This window comes from Culex quinquefasciatus, chromosome 2, assembly GCF_015732765.1.
Source record: "Culex quinquefasciatus strain JHB chromosome 2, VPISU_Cqui_1.0_pri_paternal, whole genome shotgun sequence".
Lineage (NCBI taxonomy): Eukaryota > Metazoa > Arthropoda > Insecta > Diptera > Culicidae > Culex > Culex quinquefasciatus.
In genome coordinates, this window is record NC_051862.1 from 203,391,427 (window position 1) to 203,413,264 (window position 21,838).

A 21,838-nucleotide genomic window follows, 5' to 3' on the forward strand; every position below is an offset into this window, starting at 1 on the left:
AAATATAAATGCAGTTTTGTTGTGAAAATGCTAGTGGCTATGGCTGATTTCTGATGTCGAACTCAAAACACTTATTTTGGTAAAAAGGACAATTCAATATCAGTCAACATTAATTTAAATGATGCTGAACATGCTAAATAAAAGATTTGTAGGCAACAACACGCTTGAAATTGTGATTTTATTGAATTTTTCATCAAAAACCCTTCAGAGGGTCCACTATAGGAAAGGGGTCCACTAATGGATAACGTACCCTAGTAGAATGATATAAATCGATGGACAGCACTGACTTAGCCGGATTAAGCCTAAGTCATGTGACTTAAGTATATTATTTACAAGTTTATACCTTAATATTGAAAAATAAAACTCATACATCAGGGATTTTTAAGTCAAGGAAAACAAGATTGTACAAAAATAACTTAACTTTGAGCCAAGGAGTGACATTTAAAACCTTGACCAGTAATGTTTTGGAGTTAAAACATTGAAACTTTGATCCAGTCCAGTATTCGAAATCTCTGCCGGCAAATATGTTGAAACTCGGCCCAGAGGTGCAGAATGGTCCCAGGAACCATGTCCAATCATTGGTTTGGATGGCATTTTTTTTTATAATTACGGTCTGTGGGGGACCCGTGCCAATATATTGTAACAGAATACAGAATGGTCCCAGGAACTATGTCCAATCATTGGTTTGGGTGGATTTTTTTCATAATAACGGTCTGTCAGGTCCTCAGAATCACGAGCAATTTTATGTTTTCCTACATTTTAGAAGAGGCGGATCGTTTTTCTTTGAAGTTCATAAGGAGAGTTCGGGCCGTTCGTCGCTTCTGCATAGAAGTCTAAAATAGAATGCTACATTTTCACAATGTAGCACAATCGCTCTGATACCCCATACAAAATTTGGAGAAAAACGGTTCGGCCTTCCTTATTTTTTTTAATTCTTGTATTTTCTCGTGAATTGAGATTTTTTTCGAGGACTTTGGAAAAATCTTGTTTTTATGAAGTTGAAACAATAACTTAACAATTTCATCAAATAATCATACTATTTTTAATGTTTTTCTATATTTCCACACTCGGATTTCCACGTCAATGTGCTCGTAAAAAAACGCAGATATTAGTGTCTCTTCCGCTCACATATTCAAATGAACAATTGTAATCAGTACCAGTGGTAGTACACACATGAACCTATCGAAGGTTAGTGGTCGCGTCTCCCTGCCATGCCGGTTGACCATGTGGCCATCCCGTGTGAGTGTGTGTGTGTGCTGTCTGTGCCCTGTTCGTAACGGACGCCACTAATCAATTATTTACACGCGCCTTTTTTCCTCGTCACTACTTTTTTTTCCTTCTCTCCAACCCAGTCAGTTGTGTTCGGTGAGCAAGAGTGAAAATCGCGTCTAAAAAAGCTCCTGTTGGACTGTCCGGCATTGACAGTGAGTGGCGGCATTTCGAACGGACAACACTTGCCGGTACAAAGCGCGCGCGAAGTTCCGCTTCCACTTCCGGTTTTAAAAAGAAGATGAAAAAGCTTCATTATCATTTGAAGTTTTGGGAGTTTCCTAAAAATTTACTGTGATAACTGTTACAAAAATGGATGAAAACCGAATCCAACTTAAGGATACTTGGATTAAGTCGAACCACCAACCAGGATACAGTGTAGTGCGACACGTTTGACCCAGAACAAGGACATGACCAGCGCGTAGTATCCTCGAACCCATCGGTCTTTTTTTTCCACCGTCGACATCAGGTTATTGGTAGTGTGTGGATGCTCGCATGAGGTCAGCTAATTATGATGTTGTCATTTGGCATGCATCGAAAGCCCCCAAACGGACAAGGATGACCACCAGAAGCCACAGTCAGCCAATGTCTGTGTGTGTGTGTTTGAACAACTCCACCACCCGCCACCACGTGTGTCAGCGATGAGTATCAACTCGGGAGGAGCAAAAGCTTCTAGGAATGTGCAGTCCAATGATTGACATTTTGAGTGAGATTATTGATTTTTATGTTCTGCCAACGAACGGCTGACGCGAGGTGGTCTCGGGTTTCTGACAGGATTTTGATACGATTTTGGGTTAGAAGTTCAACCAAAATCATCACGGTTTACAGATTAATGCTAGAAAATGTTATAAGTGTACATTGTATATTGTCGGAACTTTGAAAATTGGAAAAGATGTTGTTTAAAATCTCAAAATTAATTTTGTTGTAAATCAAGACATACAAATCATAAACGCATTACACGGTCCTAGAAAGCATATTTTTTAGAGTGTCAATTTTAATTTTCCGGGAAAAATGTTATTTAGCCCTTAAGTTACTCGTGCAACAAATGATAATCAAATTACACAGAAAAAAATATGTGAATTTACTCGACACGAAAAAAAAAAAAATAATCAGAAGTAAACTCAGTTGATGTAAACTTGAGATTCGACGTAAGCGGCTGAATCACACGTAAAACCATGTTTTTACGAATAATTTGTTGCAGATCTACATCAAATTGCATTTAAATTTAGATGCTCCACAAGCTGAAAACGGTATTTTGGGTTATTTTAAGTATCTGTTACAGTACAAGTTTTAAGCGAAATTGGATGAAATTAACCCATTGATACAGAGCTACTGGAGGGTTAGAGAACTAAAGTTTATTAAAAAACGATATTTAAGGGGATTAAAATTATTATATCGTTGAAACTTAGAAGTGTTTAGTTGAGCTTAAGAAAAAGTATTTAGAAATTTTTAAATAGTCTGTTTAACGGTGCACATCAGATTTTTGTTACAGAAATTCCCCATCCCCTAAATTACTGTCCACAAAGTAATTTACAACATAGTTTGACTAATTTTCCCATTCCGTTTTTGCAGGATTGGGTCCGTAAGTTTTAAAATTTTGGAATAAAAGGACAACAAGTCCCTTTTGGTGCTGTGCACCCTTAAGGGAATCACAACATTGTATTTTCAACTGCAAAACAAACCATTTGTGTTTGACTAACTAAGTTTTGAAAACATTAAGACACCAGATTCAAAATTCGGGTGCTACGATTCCGCAACACAAGGCAACACTGCGTTGATGAAAACCAGCTCTTTTGTAGAATGAAGCAAATCCCGCGTGCTTAACGAAAGATGAGTTTCAGAAGGGAATTAAAATAACATCATTTAGGACTTTTATAATCGACTATTATAATCGAAAATTCAAAAGAACGCATCGTCAAGCTAACATCAAATGTTTTGAAAGTTTTCAACCCTAATTTTACTTAATTTGGTTCTGAGATAATTATTTTCAAACTTAAATCGCGTTTAAATCAAATCGTTAAATCACTTATGCAAACATTCAAAAAAGAAAGCAAGGCGTGTTTCATGGATAGACTGAATGTGGAGAAATTTTAAAAATTTGTATTTTTGTTTTTAAAATTATATTAAATTTCTTAACTTTCTTTCTTAAATTTCTTTCTGTAGTATTAACATGAACATTAACGTTTGGCTTTAAGAAAGGATACGCTGAGGCATCATAAAATTAAATTAAGAATAGAATTCATTATTTACGCTCAAATTTGAAACGCATGATCTGAAAGATTTTTCATAAGAGCATAAATTAGGTTAATTTTTATGATAATTATTCAAGAAAAGTTTGAAAAATCTACATTTTCAGTATCTTTATAAATATTTATTCAAAAGAGCGCTAAAGTTATTGAAAATCACAATTTTTAGAAAATTGACACATGTATGAATACATGCACTAAAAATAACCCCAAGTTTTTGTTCGGCAATGGGCAGTGTTTGAATAAATTTTGTTGTAATTTTTGACTCGATTATCTGAAGACATCGGAAAATCTTCACTTCAGATTGTCGAATTGTGATTTGTTTTGGGTCTCAAATTTAAATATTATCTCAAAAAAGCTCAAAAAAGATCTGACCCAAGATGGCGGCGAATAAAACAATTAATCTGCATTTGGTAATGAAACAGGCACCAAATACTCAAATTTTACTAATAGGTATGAGGTCACTGAACTAGCATTTAATGTTAAGAATAAAAACGTTACTTAATCCACCTTTAGGTGGTTGGTGCCTTCCTCATATTCATAAAGTCAATACATTCAGTAAAAATGGCAACATGTTTAACAAATCAACTTTATTACTCATTTCTTTTGATAGGGTTCACAGACCTTAAATATTTCTGGTTCATCGGCAAGGTCTAATAAAAAACCTATCCAACGATATCAGGCAATATTTCTATCATAATATCTGAAATCCGGCCTCCAAAAAGTGTATACATAAGACTTAAGTGCTAATAAATTTTGGTAGGGTTGTGAGATCTTCGATGTTTTAGGCTTATTTGAAAGGTCTTTCAATTATCTAACTAACGACGTGTCGCATCAGGGACCCGGACATCATTTTCATCGAAAAATCTGAGATCCGGCCTCCAAAAAGTGTATAAATAACACTTAAGTGCTAATAACTTTTGGTAGGGTTGTCAGATCCTCGATGTTTTAGGCTCATTGGAAAGGTCTTTTTAATACCTTTCTGAAAATGTTTTCTTGCAAAAACCACACTTTTTACAATTTTCCGGACATTCGCCAAAATCGTTTTTTTAGCATAACTTTTGAAGTACTTAACTAAACTTGCTGATTTTAAATAGAGACCTATGGGACCCCAAGACGGATCGAATGAGACTAATATGGTCAAAATCCGTTCATCCAGTCTGAAGATAATCGAGTGACAATTTTTTTGTCCACCCACCTACACACATCCACACAGACATTTGCTCAGAACATGATTCTGAGTCGATATGTATACGTGAAGGTGGGTCTACGAGGTCAAACTAATAAGTTCATTTTTCGAGTGATTTTATAGCCTTTCCTCAGTAAGGTGAGGAAGGCAAAAAGATATTTTTTTAATGAGTCGATTATCCGAAACTTTTGTGAAACCTTCCGATAATCGAACTTCGGATAATCAAAACATTGGATAATCCAGTTGACCAAATGTTCTTTTGGATACGAACATGCACAGTAAAAAAAATCTGTGTAAAATCGCATGCAAAAGCATGCACATCACCTTTGTGAAAATTATGAGAAAACGTGTACACAAAAAGCATATACGAAAGAAAAAAAAATTGGAATATCCCAAAAATAACAACAATCTGGTGAGAGTCATTTCCAGATTATCAAGTCCGCGCTCTCGCCGCTGTGAAATAGTATGTTGATGCAATATACGACGTGAAGGAAGGCTACTGGTACATTGGCTTTAAAACCCAGCAACCATTGATTGTTGTTAATTTGAGATACAGTCGACTCTCTGGCTGTCGATCTTCTCGATATCAATAATACTCCATCTATCGATGAATTCCTCAGTCCCTTCAATCTGCATACATCAATTATCTTCATTCCTCGATATTTTCCCTTGCTTGAAGGATCTCTTCCTCGACGGTCCCTTGGATTCTGTTTGCTTTAAAAATCTCTTCCGGTTGTCAATATTGTCACTATCTCATGGCTTGCATAGAAATTTTTCTTTGCGAAACGAAGCTTTGAAGGGTGTTTGACATTAGTTTGTTTTGTTTGCTGGACGTTGCCATGATTCTCTCCCATAGCTGGGTACCAAGAAAAACATATTTTCAATCGAGTCTTCATTTTGCATTGTTCTGTAAACTGATGATTCTCTTCCTCGACGGTCCCTTGGATATTGACAACCAGAGAGTCGACTGTATAAACTTTTTGTTATGGATATTTATTGAAAATCATAATTTTCAGACAAGTGACACATGTATGAGTACATGCACTAAAAATTACCCCAAGTTTTTGTTCGGCAATTGGCAGTGTTTGAATGAATTTTGTTGTAATTTTTGACTCGATTATCTGAAGACATCGGAAAATCTTCACTTCAGATTGTCAAATTGTGATTTATTTTGGGTCTCAAGTTTAAATATGATCTAAAAATAACTCAAAAAAGATCTGACCCAAGATGGCGGCGAATAAATCAATTAGTCTGCATTTGGTAATCAAACAGGCACCAAATACTCAAATTTTAATAATATGAGGTCACTGAACTAGAATTTAATGTTATGAATAAAAAAAGACATATTTGATTATTCGGTTATCCGAAACTTTTGTGAAACCTTCCAATATTCGAACTACGGATAATCAAAACATTTGATAATCCAGTTGACCAAATGTTCTTTAGGATTCGAACAAGTGAGACATTTTTCATTGATGTTCCTCTCAAGAATTGAAAACTTTGATCGATCCTAAAATGATTTCCAGTGTGCAACATTTCATGAACATTGGTTGTCTCAACAATAAAAAAAGACTGCTAGAGCGTCCAATTTTCCGGGCTTGAAAAAATCCCGGGAAACGGTAAATTTTGAACAAATTTCCCGGGAAATCCAGAGAAATTTTAAATTCAGTATAAATTGTTCTGATCTCGGTTCTGATTAATATTTGACAACAAAGCTGTATGATCGCAGGTAGTTTTGTGGCGAAATATCATATTTTATCTTATTGTTTGGAAAGTTAGTAAAACGAATTCAGAAATTATGTTTTTCGGGACAAATAACATTTTTAGCAAAAGTCATACTTGTTTTAGCTCATGAACCAAATAGTTTAGCTTTTTATTTTTATGTTTAAAATCTTACTTCTTGTATTTTTTACTTGAAACAACTCAATGTTTTCAAAAAACAGGAGATTTTTTTTAAAACATGTGTGCATTCTGGGGCACCTTCCAAAGAACGCGCATTAGTTATTTAATGCTTTTTGCATGGTGAAATTTTGTTACACGCTTTTCAGCTAAATATATGACTTCGGTTGAAAGTGTTTTCCAAAAGTTGATATAGATGATTCGATAAGTGTTTCATTAGTCCTCAATCAATCTGTCTTCCATTTCATTCACCCATTTAAACTTTATGTTAAACTGATATTTTTCGAATACTCATCAAACAAACTGAACTAATTCTTCCTACACAATCCTATTTGAAAGATTCGATGATAGCAATTCAATGTTCATAAAACTTGGTCATTGTACACAAAAACGTAAACAATTCCCAATTTTGCTTTGACGGTAAGGGGTTTATACTTTTTTAAATGATATAACACCCATTATTTTCCACAAAGTTTACCTAAAATAATAAAATGTTCCAATTTTTGTTGCTTCCGAAAAATTACACTGACATGAAATTTTAAGACGATCAATGAATTCATTATAAGCAGTTAATTTAATTTAGTTAATTCATATAAAGTTGTTCATTTTTTTCTAAACTTTTTCTGAAGAAATTCATCAAGAATACTTTTGCTTGAATTTATAGAATTCCCGGGAAATTTAAAAATTTCTCTGGAAACAGGATTTTTTTTACCAGGAATCCTGGGAATTCCCGGTACAGGAAATTGGACGCTCTAAAAACTACAAAGAAATACTTCGTGATTCGATAATCCAAGATACGATTATTCGAATTAAATTTTGTCCGAGTCCTTAGAATAATCGAGCCTGAACTGTAATGAAAACAGAAAAAAAATCGTTTACTACCACAACAAATAGAAGATAAATCCTTCCATGTCCGGTTGCTAGTGTAGGTTCACTTACCTCAGATAAAAAGGTTTCCATGTTTTTTTTTGCCCGAACGCTGACTAGTGTATTTCGTTTTGAAAGAATCATCCGAGGATATAAAACAGAGCACACAGTCCGTGTACATTTAGAAGACATCAATAAATAATTTACGTTATTGCTTACTCACCCCCTGTCGATCCGCGCGTTGTTGTTTTACGTGCTAGGAGAGCTTGGCAGAGTTATAATTGCTTGTTTGTTGTTGATTTTTTCAACATATTTTTTAATTATCATCTAACTTCTTTAATTTATTTAAATAATATTACCATTTCGTTTATCAATTAATTTATATTGTTACTGAAATGGAATAAAAGTTACTTTGTTTACAACTGAACATCTCATAATATGCCAGAAAATTTCTCAGCAGGATTCACTCCCCTATTTGAAAACCTCTTTAGATCCAATATCATGGATGACCTAGAATGCAGAATATTGAATGATTGTTCAGTAAAGTTCAAGGAACGTTGCAGCCAGGAAATGTAATGATTTAAGTGAAATTTCAATCAGGACGAGGGATGGGTCCTTTTTGGGATATTCTGTTGAGAGTCCATGCAGTAAATTCACAATCAGGGTTTTGGACTGATTTCATCCAATGATATCTTTTTTGATCAATTTGGGTAATAATTTTAGTTCGTAGAAAACACATCAAGTCGAGGGTGAAAACAACCACTTAGATTTGGTAAATCAGCAGTAGGTAATCAAATGGACGTAAACACGGTGTTTCAAATCTCATTTGGAGATTTCTAGATAAGGTTTATGAATGCTACAAAACTACGTTCATTCACTTTCTAAAACCCATAAAACTTGTTATGGTTTTGTTGACTCATGGTGAGGTTTGCAACATGTTGTTTCTGTTGTTGTTGAGAATGGGAAGTTTGGCCAATTAGGGTGTCCTTTGAGAGAGCTTTTACTTCGCGTCACGCGAATGTTAAAGTATGGACAATGCTGACGATAATGGCGCGAATCAGGTTAAAGGGAAAACTGTAAACAGGCACTGCTGACCACGAGCGATGTTGTTGTCGTACGATGTAAATATGTAATTATATTTCCTTCAAAGTAAACAAAATCATCTGACCGGTCAAAACATGTTGCATTATTGATGAATTCATGACCAGCTAGTTTGACCATGTTCTTGAAGTATTTCGGATGGTTTCACAACAAAAATTCTTCAATGAAACTCTCACACCATTTTTCTCATCAAAACTATGAAAACTAGTAAAGATGTGACTCAATGTTGGCCTACATTGCATGAGTTCGTGTCCGGGAACCGATTCCAACCAATTGACCGTATAAACTTGAATGATAAAAGCTTCTTGGAAATATTGCGGGTAGGGGAGGTGGGAATGTTGGTGCTTGTAGATGATTGATGACACTCCTCCGGCAATATCGACTTTTAATCGCTCCTTTGGTCTAATTGTCTGCAAACATAAGGCCACCCTCAACCCCACAGGGAGCCTTTACCGTACACAGAAAAAAATAATGTAAATTTGAAAGCTTTAATTTTGGAAGGTTGAATATTACCTCTTTTATGATGTAATTTTACCTCAATTTAGACTGAAAAAGTGACATTACACCAGAAAAGTGGTAAAATTACACATTTCCAGAGGTAAAATTAAACCTTTTTTCTGACATAAAAGATGTACCCCTTCCCAGATGTAATATTACCATGATTTTTTTTCTGTGTAGAGTTTTCGTCGATGCTCAGTTTGCCTGGTGTCTCACGGCGTTTAGTCAGTAATAGCGGAGGGGTGGTCGTTCTGCTAAACTACTATTACTAGGGGGGGTCAGGAAGTTTGGAATGGTGGTGGTGGTGGTGGAGTTGCACAACGAACTAGACTACGAACCGTCGAAAAGTTTGTTTACAATGCAATCGCGGTGCGGAGGAGGAATAATGTACCAATTGATTACAGCGAAAAGCGGTGCACGCCCGGTGATACTACAAGCTATCAGTGAAAAAAGTGCCTTAAAATAAAACTAGAACTGTTTTTGACACGAAAACGAGTACAACAGTACTTGATAAGTTGTATGTGATTTCAATAGTGGTAACATAATAGGATAATACGAATGGATCATGGGTATTTGTCTGGATACAGGTAAGAACATGTTTGCATAAGGAAGTATGATAACATAATATAGAATAAAACGATTTAAGTTAGCCAATATGGATTTGTAAACAAATCCTGGTCATGTTCATGTTAGCGAATGTTTGCGAATGTCCACAAAACAAATCAAATCAAATCAAATCATTTGCTCATCAACCTCAACTTCGTCTTGTCTTGGCTTTGCGGTTACAAATCCAGGTTGTCCTGTTATATTATTTTGCTTTATGTGAATAAAAAATTTCATGAAGATTTATCAAAATTTTGAAGGGACAATTATTTTTACTTTATTTTTGTATGACATTTATAATATTCGTGATAAGTTTTTTTTCAGTTTTTCAATTGAAACTGATGTTCTATTTTTACAATCATGTACATAATGGCTAGATTATGTAGAAAATACTACTTGATGAACAGTTGTTATTTTTTTTATGTTACAGTTGACTCTCGGGCTGTCGATCTTCTCGATATCAATAATTCTTCATTTATCGATGAATTCTTCAGTCCGTTCAATCTGCATACTTCAATTATCTTCATTCCTCGATATTTTCCCTTGCTTGAAGGATCTCTTCCTCGACGGTCCCTTGGATTCTGTTTGCTTTAAAAATCTCTTCCGGTTGTCAATAATTTCACCTTCTCATGGCTTGCATAGACATTTTTCTTGGCGAAACGAAGCTTTGAAGGGTGTTTGACATTAGTTTGTTTTTGTTTGATGGACGTTGCCATGATTCTATCCCATAGCTGGGTATCAAGAAAAAAAAATTCAATCGAGTCTTCATTTTGCATCGTTCTGTAAACTGATGATTCTCTTCCTCGACGGTCCCTTGGATATTGACAACCAGAGAGTCGACTGTAATAACCATACTGCAATGTAAAAAGAATGCGTGTAAAAAATGTTGAATTACAGTCGACTCTTTGCGAAAAAAAAATGCGGCTGTCATGCCATGGCACACTTTTTTCGTAATGTTGGGACCACTGCGTGATTTTGACATTTCGGGCGTTCACCATTCGAAGGCCATTTTCGCTTAAAAAGCTAGATAATAGATATTAGAGGTAATCCAAATAATTTGAAAGCTTATTTCTCTCAATTGATGGCTCAAATTCAGCTGCGATTGAAATTTTATGGATAAATGTAGGGGAGATAGAGGCAAAAAATTCAACTCGCTTCATCAAAAATCAATATTTTGTAATCATAGTGTTTAATGTTACAACATATTTTATTGCAATTCTTTGAAAAAAATGTTCAAAATATTTTTAACCATCTATCGCTATATTAATCAAACCAAAAATTCAGCATTAATGTGTGTTTTCATCAAATTTAAATCAATTTTTTAAGTTATCTATTTTTTCAACCAAGATGGCGGTTAATCAAATTCAATAAGAGCACGCGCTTAGCGCCATATTTATGCAATGCTAATGGGCCGCGTTAAATGCTTTTTCAGGAGCTTATGGCTTTAAGTAAGCTTTTTACATGCCTAATGGCACTTGACAGCTAAAACACCCTGGGTTTTAAAAAAGCATGCGATAAAACCGTTTGGCATGACATTTTATGTCCGAGGCATAAACCCTTGTGAGAACCTACTAATTAGCTCTTGCTTATTGGTTGCGATGAATGCCTAAATAAAACTATAAAGCAATCAAGATGCTATCATAAAACCTCAATAAAACTAGTTGGTGGCTAGTTGGTTTAAAAATGTTACTTGGGATTTAACATTTGGTAGCATTCGGTGCAGATCCGTCTTTCCGCAAAGCATTTCAATTTTGTATGGGAGTTTGCATGGGAAAATCTTTCTTTTTTGTTATTTATTGATTTTTCCTTTCAATTTTGGCAAATTTTCTCACTTTGATAAAAAAAATTAAAATTGAATGAAAAAGAGAAAATCTGAAGCCCCATACGAACCTTCGGATATTCGAGTCTGGACTGTACTCAACTTTGACATTTTCGATTTTCTATGAAAGCACGTTTTGAACAACCGGACCCTAAGATGACAGTTTTCATGAGTTGCGCGTATTAACCGACAGATGGCAAATGGGCCTCGTCGGAGTTCGCCCATTAAATACGCAACTTCAAATTTGCATAGGAAACTTTTTTTTCGTGACGGCTTTTGCGGCACGCTCACTTCAACTGTTCAGATTAATATTTGAACGTGGCGTATCTCTAAACATGTTTTTAAAGAAAATGATTCCAGAAGGCTTATTTTGTCGTTTAAAACCAAAACAAAGCAAAAACTATATTTATTCAAACTATTCGCCATTTTCAAAAGTTTGGCTAGATAATATCGAAGGCCGCCATCTTAGGCCCACTGGGCCCACAAAACGGGGTACGCTCAGTTTGTATGGGAGCTGTCAACATGCATTTTTTCAATGTTTCATCATCGCAATTTTGGCCGCCATCTTGGATTTAAGAATTATAAATCAAGTGTTAAGGGGTAGTTACAGCTAAGGGGCACAATCAATCGACAATCAAAAATAAGACATCGATTTTTTTTTGTGTTTCGATTATCCGAGGGATTTTTTCCGAGGCCTTTGGATAATCGAGTCTGGGCTGTAGTGCAAAATGAATTGCCTTGTCCAAGTTAGTCAAAATTATTCCCGGATTTTCATCACCGTGGAGTTTGATAAAGAGCCAAAAAAATATCAAGGTTTGATATTTTTGCAATTTTGCAATATCAAAACAATGCATTTAATTAGAATGATACCAAATTTTGCGCTGGTAAAAAAATCTTTCCTAGTTCCTGAGGGGAACACCCTTAAAGAGTATCGGGGCCGGTATTTACTAATATTAACATGTTATCATTCCATAGGTCGCCTTCCTAAGGTGTAGGCGTTTGTATAATGCTCAAATTTTCAAGGGTTCACGAATAACAAAATTAGGTATTGATATCAGAGAAAGTTATTATTATTCGACATTATGTACCCGGCATCTCCATTATTTTTTTTTTGGGTAAATTATATTACATGGAGACGCCTGGCATTTTTATTTTTTTTCTTTGAATATACCTTAAAGGAAATAGAGGCGTTTTTCTCAATTTTTCAAACCTCCTTTCCGCAATTTCCAGACAAAGGCAACACCACACAGGAGGGCGACGAGTCGGACTGGAAGGGCGGTGGTGGAAGAGGCGACGACCCGTCCCAGCGCCGTTCCGCCATCGTTCACTCGCCGACGCTGGGTGGTGGCAGCCCAACGGCCAACGGCGGCGGGATGCAAAACAACGGCAAGGTGAAGTTCGACCCGCCCAAGGTGCCGGTCATCTTTGTGCTCGGTGGTCCCGGCAGCGGCAAAGTGACCCACTGCGATACGCTGATGCAGGAACGGCGCGGCGTAACCCACATCAACATGATGGACCTGCTGCAGCAGTATGCAATCGGTAACGGTGAGTCATCGCTGGCACTGCCATAGGGTGTCATCATGTAGTGAGAACAAGCTTGTTCAGAACTCCCACGGGATATAATTACAACCGTCTAGGGTCATCCATAATTCATGACCAACGGCCACACATAATAGAATCCTCGACCTTGCAAACAATACATGCTTCGCCATTTCCTCGTTGGAGTCCGGCACAATTTCTCATGATTCGCAGAACCTGTACCTATGCTTCTTTCTGGCTGGGCCCCCTGGATGGTGGATTGTCTCGTCCGATCGATTTTCGATACAGCTTGATTCGAACCGAACGGACCGTGGTTGTCCTGTCAGGGCTTGGAGCTTGTTGATAGTCGATTGAAATATTAATTAAGGTCAAATAACACACACCGTACCGTACCCGTCATTAACGGGTGTACAATTTCCATACGAGCCAATTTGAAAGTGACCGGTTCTGAGCACCGATGACGGTGGTTGAAACTTACCCGTTCCTTTTACCTTGTACTTCACTTACAGATATGCAGGACTTCTCGAAGCTGCCGTCGCGGACTGTCACCGAGGTACTCATGCTAGAAATGAAAATGTCACCAGCTGCCAAAACCTACCTGGTCTCCGGATATCCGCGCTCGATGCGGGACGTCGTGGAGTACTCGGAAAAGGTAGGAACCAGTTGACGGGACTGCAAATTCCAAGTAATTCCAGCGACAAAAAAAAGATGAAAAAGAACACTCGTGGGAAAATGAAGTATTTAACTTGGTCATTATTTTGTTGAATAATGAAAGCGCATCGGGAAGGGTGCCGTGTCGAGGTTCCACCGTGGAATTTCTCGGCGTAATAGCCAACCCCTTGTGGCGGGTGTGGTTGAGTCAATGGACAAATCTATTTTCATCTCCACGGTGAAACAATTGGTTGGGATTGCATGAGGACCAAAATAGTGGTCGAAGTGATTTGCGTATTGGGAAAATTGTTTGAGAGAGTTAATTTTGTGGAGGATTGGTTCTATTTATGATAAATGAATTATTTTTGTAATTTATTTTAGTGAGACATTTCATAAAATTATGTGAAAATCAAAAAAATGATTATGTTGAGAATGTTACATGAAAGTCTTCTTGAAAGCTCTTTGGAATGTTTTGAGACTGGGTCATACAAATTTCTGCAAATTTTTACAACCCATTTATAATTTCCAGACGAAAATGCATTGTCTCCAGGATTAAATGATGACTGAAAAATTAAAAATTAAACACTTACTGTCAGTTAGATTCCAATTGAACTCAGTTTGACTTATGTTAAATTGTTTTTAGTACTTAATTTAGATGATCCCATTTCTTATTCACAGATAGATGAATATAAAAGTAGATGAAAAACAAAATAATTAGCATTAACTCTAATAAATATCGTAACGGTTCCAAATTAATATATTCTAAAGCTGTCATTTTGCGAAATATATTTTTATTCATAGTTCTTTTTTCAACAAAAATGATCATTTATATAGTTAGGCTTATTCAATTATTAATAAATAACAGAAATGGAAGTTAGCAAGTTGGTTACATAAAGATTTTCATATTAAAAAGGTAAAAAAAATGAATGTTTTGTTTTTATTTGACCATGTTCTCAATTGATAATTGAATGCATTTTTTGTTCGACTCAAAATTATTTACGTGTTTTATGTTTTTCTTTCTATCCGTGATTTATACTGGTATTTACATTGTATTTATTATTTTAATTTTGATCCTGATAGATTGAGGGGTCATTCCACATCAACGTATTCTAATGTAACTTTTCATTACTTCCCCCTTTCTGTTGACACCAGCCCATATTTTAATTTTCCAATAAAAACGTTACTTAATCCACCTTTAGGTGGTTGGTGCCTTGCTCTCATTTATAGTGATTCCAACCCCCCTAAAGTGTCCACATGTTTATGGATCTCCCCTAACGTTCGTAACACCTAACGAACGATGTTTTCGGTCGCAGAAATTACAGATTTGTTCAAATCAAGTTCTGCAAAATTTTAGGATCATCTAGACATTCTTACAAATCACTGGGAACAAGAATCGTCCCGATTGGTTGAGTTATGCCCGAGAACCAGCGAGTTGAAGTTACCGTTCCACCTTTTTTAGGGGGGCTTGGGCGTCCGTGTAAGTTGTACAATGTACATGCGTTGGGCGTTCCAGTGTTAAACTGCTTGTAATTTAAGATAGGTAAGTCAGATCTTGAAAATTCTTACTCCACCTAAAAGGTCTTCTCATATGCTTTCTAAAAATATATAACATTTGAGGGTTTCATGAAAAAACCACCCTTTTTACCATAATTTAAATTTAATATGAAACAGTTTTTTAACATAACTTTTTAAATTCATGATAAAACTGCATAAATTTAAATAGCAACTTAGGGAACGTTAAGACGGATCGATTAAAACCATTCCGGCCAAAATCGGTTGAGCCTGTGACAAGATATTCCAGTGACGTTGATTTGGTACACATGTCTACATACAGCCAAACACACAGACATTTGCTCAGCTAGTGATTCTGAGTCGATATGTTCAAATGAAGGTAGGTCTAGGAGGTCTAATTAAAAAGTTCATTTTCTGAGTGATTTTATAACCTTTCCTCAGTAAGGCGAGGAAGGCAAAAACTGGTGATAATAGAAATTTTGACGCAAACAGTTCTTGATTAAACACAACAATTTGACGCAGTAGTGCTCTTCTGTCTCACGTGCATTTTAAGCGCAATTGAGTTTAGAACGGGATTTTGTGCAGCTCACAATGCCTCTGTTATAGAACTTCACAGATCTTTTTATTGATATATTCAATAAAACCCAAAAAACTCCGTGCATTGTCACTTTTAATATGAAAGAAGTTTCAAGAAGTCGTGCTATCTTGACACAACCTGCAAATTGATGTGAGTGCAACAACTGACCAATGGAATTTCAGGTTAGAACGTGTTTGACGCAAGTACTTGCCTGACTACTGTAAACATTTTTAATTATAACATGGGACTTCGGCAACCAAATTCAATCAAACATTGAGATATCACAGTTGTTTACAATGCGTGCTCTTTGTTTTGTTTATTCAAGGTCAAACAAAAAAACCAGGGTACCAGGGGAGGGAGGGGGGGGGGGGGCGTGGCCTGGGGGGTCCCATGCACCCCGTTGACAGAAATTTGTTTTAGATTTGTTCGAGGGGTCATTCACAATCATCGTAATACTGGGTAAAACACTCCAAATAGCAGAAGTTATGTTTTTTCAAGAATTTTGTAGAAACAATCCTCAAAATAACTTCCTGAAACTGGTGAAAAAATTATCAATTTTGCCAATGGTTTTTTAATTAAAGCAAAATTGAAAATATGTTTTATATGGTTTTATTTTTTTTAATAATTTTAATTGAAAATATGTTTTCTTGTTTGGATGTGTAATCAATACAAATGATTCTCATTTAATTTTTTTAAAACTGTTGTTTTAGGTGTAGTGTGAGAGTGCTTTGACATTGATTGATGATTGTTTAGTTTTAAATGTTTTTTTTTCTGCACCAGATGAGGTACATATTTTCAATGTTATATCGGGTTTAATTATTGTATGAGTTTTCTGATTACCACTTGTCCTCATTCTACTTCTAAGAACCTCATAAAAATAAGCTATAAATTACAAAAATGAAAGGAATGTGATAAGCAAAGAATAATCTGAAGTTTTTTATACATCCAAAGCTAATCATCTAAAATTTCCATTTTTCAGATTCAAGTAATCAACGGTGTGATACTGATATCGTGGCGCCAGACAATCCTGCAGCGCCAAATCGACTACGGTGCCAAACTTGGCCACGTGGTACTAAGTTTGGCAAAAATGGAACTGGACAACTTCTTCAAGAACGTCATGCCCGTGGCGGACTATTTCGACCAGAGCGATATGCTGATCGCGGTATGCTTATCCCAAGCGGATTCTGTGGAGTTGATGAGTTGATGATTGAATTCTTTCCAGATCAACGGCGAACGTGCCCCGTCCGAGGTGTACAAGGACTTCCGGTCCGCAGTGCTTGACATCCTGGGGGCACAGGAGAACCAGGAGGCGCTGCTGAACGGAGTCGCAGGTATGGGACGGGGCGTGGACGACATTCCCGGCAGTATAGTTAGCGTAGACACGGCACCTAGTCAAGCTAAAGTTATTACAGCTGTTCCGTCGCATCAAGTAGAAATCAATAGCCGGACGCGAACGCCAACGCCACCGCCACCTGTGCAGCGGCAGCAATCACGCGTGGAACTACGACCGGGTAGCGTCGTTGAGCTGGGCAAACCAGGCCGGATACCGCCGGTCCTCTGGGTGATCGGTGGACCTGGTAGTAACAAAGCGACGCTTTGCTTGAAGGCAGTTGGGATCAACCCTGGGTGGGGACACTTTAGGTATTGAAGGGTGTCAACTATTGAGAGTTTCAATGCTAATTGGTTTTTCATTACAGCGTTGGTCGGCTACTGCGAGCCATTGCCGAGTCGGATCCACGTGTTGGGACGGATAACTACGCTGTCAAGGAGGCCATTACGGCTGGAGAAATGGTTCCAAAGAAGTCGCTGGATCGGCTTATCGAGAATCAATTGGCTCAACTCAGTGACAAGAAGGGAGTCATAATCGATGGATATCCGAGGGATTTGATGCAGGTTAATGATTTCGAGCAGAAGGTAGGAAAAACTTGGTCAACGAAAGTAGTTTAAACGTGTTAATCTTGTCTCTGGCATTGCAGTACCATCAAAGTCCCCCAATCATTCTGCTGGACTGCTCGAAGCTACAGCTCGGTCGGGGCCGGCTGGATGACACCGTATCTTCCTTTCGGCGAAGACTGGAACTGTTCCGCGAGCTGACGCTCCCGATGCTGAAGGAAATGGACACCGCCGGCCGGTTAACCATTGTAAGTTTATACGATTGACTTCGGTCGGCCTTAATCAATTATGGATGCGTGTCCAAGAACTTGAACGTTGTAGCGCTTTGGCTAGTACACGTGACGGTAATGGACTTTCATTTAAATTGAACATAATTGCTTCATCCACCGTGGTTCATCATTAATGAGGCTTGAGGGTGGATGAACAACCGAAGGTTGAAACGATTCCAACTTTGAAGGGCACTGTTTGAATATCTAAATTAAAACACATTTATTTTCCTTCCCCTTCCGAAAAGGTGGACGGCGACACGGACAGTCCCACGGTTCAGCGCGAGTTTGAACGCATCGTGCGGGACAACATCCAGAAGGTGCTCAAGCAGCAGGAATCTGCGGGCAATCGTGCCACCGAGGCCATAACTCCGGTCAGAATCGGAAACTTCAAGAGTGCCATTCAACGGTCGCGCAAGTCGGCGGCCAAGAGTTCCTCCCAGCAGGACGCCATCGTGCACGATCTGGATGCGGACGTTCCTGGGGTGGTGCCGACCATCAGTCACCACGTGAGCCTAGCCAACGGACATCTCGGGGGTGGAGGAGCAGTTCCGGTGGCGGCCAGGAATGGGCACGTGCCCAATGGGAAGCTTAATTTCAGAAATATGTTGGACGAGGCGGATCATTACGATTCGCACATGTAAGGGTTTGGAAGAGAGATGGCAGTACAAATTGAGAAATTCCTGTTGGTGAAATGGAGAATACTTTTTTTTTATATACATCAAGAAATAGTGTAAGGTTCACATTACCATCAACGTAGAATGATAGCTTTAAACAGATTGAACAAGTTACCAAGATTTTTGTATTGGCTTTGTGCCAAATGTTGTTACTGGTGAATTTTGTTTCATTATATCATGTTAAATTTCATAGAGTTCGGATGTAGTCTTACGAGTTTTCGTAGCATGATAAGTTAAGTTACGTTTGAGCAGCTTTTAGGCCATATATTTGAATTTTGTTTATCTTAAAAAGGACAGCATGATGACAATTATGAACACCATAAAATATTTATTTCAAAATGTGTTAAAACCTTTTTTTCCAAATAAAAAACACAGAAAAAAAGTTGAATTTTGGAATGTTGAAAATTTGGTAGGTTGAAAATCTTTTTTGAGTAATATTTCATAAAAAATGTGTAAAAATGTGAACCTGATGAATATTTATCGAAAACTGATGAAAGTTCATCATTTTCTGGGGTAAAATTAATAATTGTTTTTGACACAAAATCTGTCACCATTTACTGATGAATATTACCATAATTTTTTTCTGTGAATTAAAATTAATTCTTTTGTAGGGTAAGATACTCTAAACTGAAAATATTGCCCAAACATTGAGGGAATAAATAGAACGCATTTTTCGCAATATCATACCAAAATTTAATATCTTAATACCTGAGCAATTCTCTGAGATTTCGGTCATTCGATTTTTTTGTATTTTTTAATCCGGCTGAAACTTTTTTGGTGCCTTCGGTATGCCCAAAGAAGCCATTTTGCATCATTGGTTTGTCCATATAATTTTCCATACAAATTTGGCAGCTGTCCATACAAAAATAATATGTGAAAATTCAAAATTCTGTATCTTTTGATGGAATTTTCTGATCGATTTGGTGTCTTCGGCAAAGTTGTAGGTATGGATATGGACTACACTGAAAAAAATGATATACGGTAAAAAAAAATTTGGTGATTTTTAATTTCACTTTTTGTCACTAAAACTTGATTTGCAAAAAAACACTATTTTTTTTTTTTTTTTATTTTTTGATATGTTTTAAAGGACATAAAATGCCAACTTTTCAGAAATTTCCAGAATGGCAAAAAATCTTTGACCGAGTTATGATTTTTTGAATCAATACAGATTTTTTCAAAAAATCGAAATAGGTCGCAAAAAAATTTTTCAAGTTCATTTTTCGATGTTAAATGGAATTTGCAATCAAAAAGTACTTTAGTGAATTTTGGATAAAGTGCACCGTTTTCAAGTTATAGCCATTTTTAGGTAACTTTTTTGAAAATAGTCGCAGTTTTTCATTTTTTTAAATTGGTGCCCATGTTTGACCGAGCCACGTAGCCCAGTGGTAACGCTTCCGCGTTGTAAACGGTAGATCGGGGTTCAAATCCCGGCTCGGACCAACACAACTGGTGATCTTTTCCCTTCTGGAATCGATTGTTTAGTAAAGGGAAGGTAGTGTATCGTCACAAACTGGACCTTATCACGACACCTTAGGGAGGCGACCTATGGAATGTTAACATTAACCCTAACATGTTAACATTATGTTGAGAATGAAACTGCCACTGAATCCGCTTTGTAAATGCCGGCCCCGATACTCTTCAAGGGTGTTCCCCTCAGGAACTGTGAAAGATTTACTTACATGTTTGTCCACTTTTGAAAAAAATATTTTTGAAAAGCTGAGAAAATTCTCTATATTTTGCTTTTTCGGACTTTGTTGATACGACCCATAGTTGCTGAGATATTGCCATGCAAAGGTTAAAAAACAGGAAAATTGATCTTTTCTAAGTCTCACCCAAACAACCCACCATTTTCTAATTTCGATATCTCAGCAACTATAGGTCCGATTTACCTACAATGTTAAAATATGAAACATCCGTGAAATTTTCCGATCTTTTCGAAAAAAATACATTCAAAAATTTAAAATCAAGACTAACATTTCAAATGGGCGTAATATTTAATGTTTGGCCCGTTTGAAATGTTAGTCTTGATTTTAAATATCTGAAAATATTTTTTTTCGAAAAGATCGGAAAATTTCACGAATGTTTCATGTTCTAACATTGTAAATCGGACCTATAGTTGCTGAGATATCGACATTAGAAAATGGTGGGTTGTTTGGGTAAGACTTAACCTTTGCATGGCAATATCTCAGCAACTATGGGTCGTATCAACAAAGTCCGAAAAAGCAAAATATAGAGAATTTTCTCAGCTTTTCAAAAATATTTTTTTCAAAGGTGGGCAAACATACCCTGAATTATAAAAAAATGAAAAACTGCGACAATTTTCAAAAAAGTTACCTTAAAATGGCTATAACTTGAAAATCAAAAATTCACTAAAGTACTTTTTGATTGCAAATTCCATTTTACATCGAAAAATGAAGTTGAAAAATTTTTGCGACCAATATTTCGATTTTTTGAAAAAATCTGTATTTATTCAAAAAATCATAACTCGGTCAAAGATTTTTTGCCCATTCTGGAAATTTCAGAAAAGTTGGCATTTTATGTCCTCTAAAACATATCAAAAAATAAAAAAAATTAAAAATAGTGTTTTTTTTTGCAAATCAAGTTTTAGAGACAAAAAGTTAAATTAAAAATCACCAATTTTTTTTTACCGTGTATAATTTTTTTTCAGTGTAGTCCATATCCATACCTACAACTTTGCCGAAGACACCAAATCGATCAAAAAATTCCTTCAAAAGATACAGATTTTTGAATTTTCACATATCATTTTTGTATGGACAGCTGCCAAATTTGTATGGAAAATTATATGGACAAACTAATGATGCAAAATGGCTTCTTTGGGCATACCAAAGGCACCAAAAAAGTTTCAGCCGGATTAAAAAATACAAAAATTGAAATTTAAGAAAAAAGACCGATTCCGTAGAGAACTGCTCACCTTACAAATACTCAAAAAACTTTATCTACATGAAAATCGTTTCAATCAAAAATAATGACTTTTAACTTATGCAAATACGTGAACACAGGTTTATCTGTGCTGGTAGCAAAAATAAAGAGGAGCGAAAGGTTGCATGTACCATCGTTTCATACCCAAAATTTTTCAATTTTATTTGTTAACTGTCGGTTGGAGCATGTTAAGGAAGCTCAAATATATCATGCCTTGACGAAAGTGAAGCGTTACTGGCATCAATTTAAAAAAAAAGTTGAGTTGTGTAAGTTATTGACCAAATAAAAGCAT

General features: G+C 36.5%; 1 protein-coding gene across 7 annotated transcripts; it reads left to right on the forward strand.

Annotated features, from left to right (window-relative positions):
* Nucleotides 1-1,358: 1,358 nt before the first annotated feature.
* Nucleotides 1,359-18,813, forward strand: LOC6038896 (adenylate kinase isoenzyme 5). 7 transcript variants are annotated; one of them, XM_038257059.1, is made up of 10 exons: nt 1,359-1,856; nt 9,474-9,656; nt 12,722-13,036; nt 13,540-13,682; nt 16,750-16,932; nt 16,993-17,101; nt 17,174-17,411; nt 17,468-17,684; nt 17,747-17,911; nt 18,178-18,813. In XM_038257059.1, exons 2-10 carry the CDS (start codon nt 9,635-9,637, stop codon nt 18,571-18,573), a joined length of 1,788 nt encoding a protein of 595 aa, XP_038112987.1. In that variant the 5' UTR covers nt 1,359-1,856; nt 9,474-9,634; the 3' UTR covers nt 18,574-18,813. The 7 variants fall into 7 exon arrangements, with proteins under 7 accessions (XP_038112987.1, XP_038112988.1, XP_038112986.1 ...); XM_038257060.1 differs by having other exon boundaries at nt 17,183-17,411; XM_038257058.1 differs by having other exon boundaries at nt 16,993-17,411.
* The last annotated feature ends 3,025 nt before the right edge of the window (nt 18,814-21,838 follow it).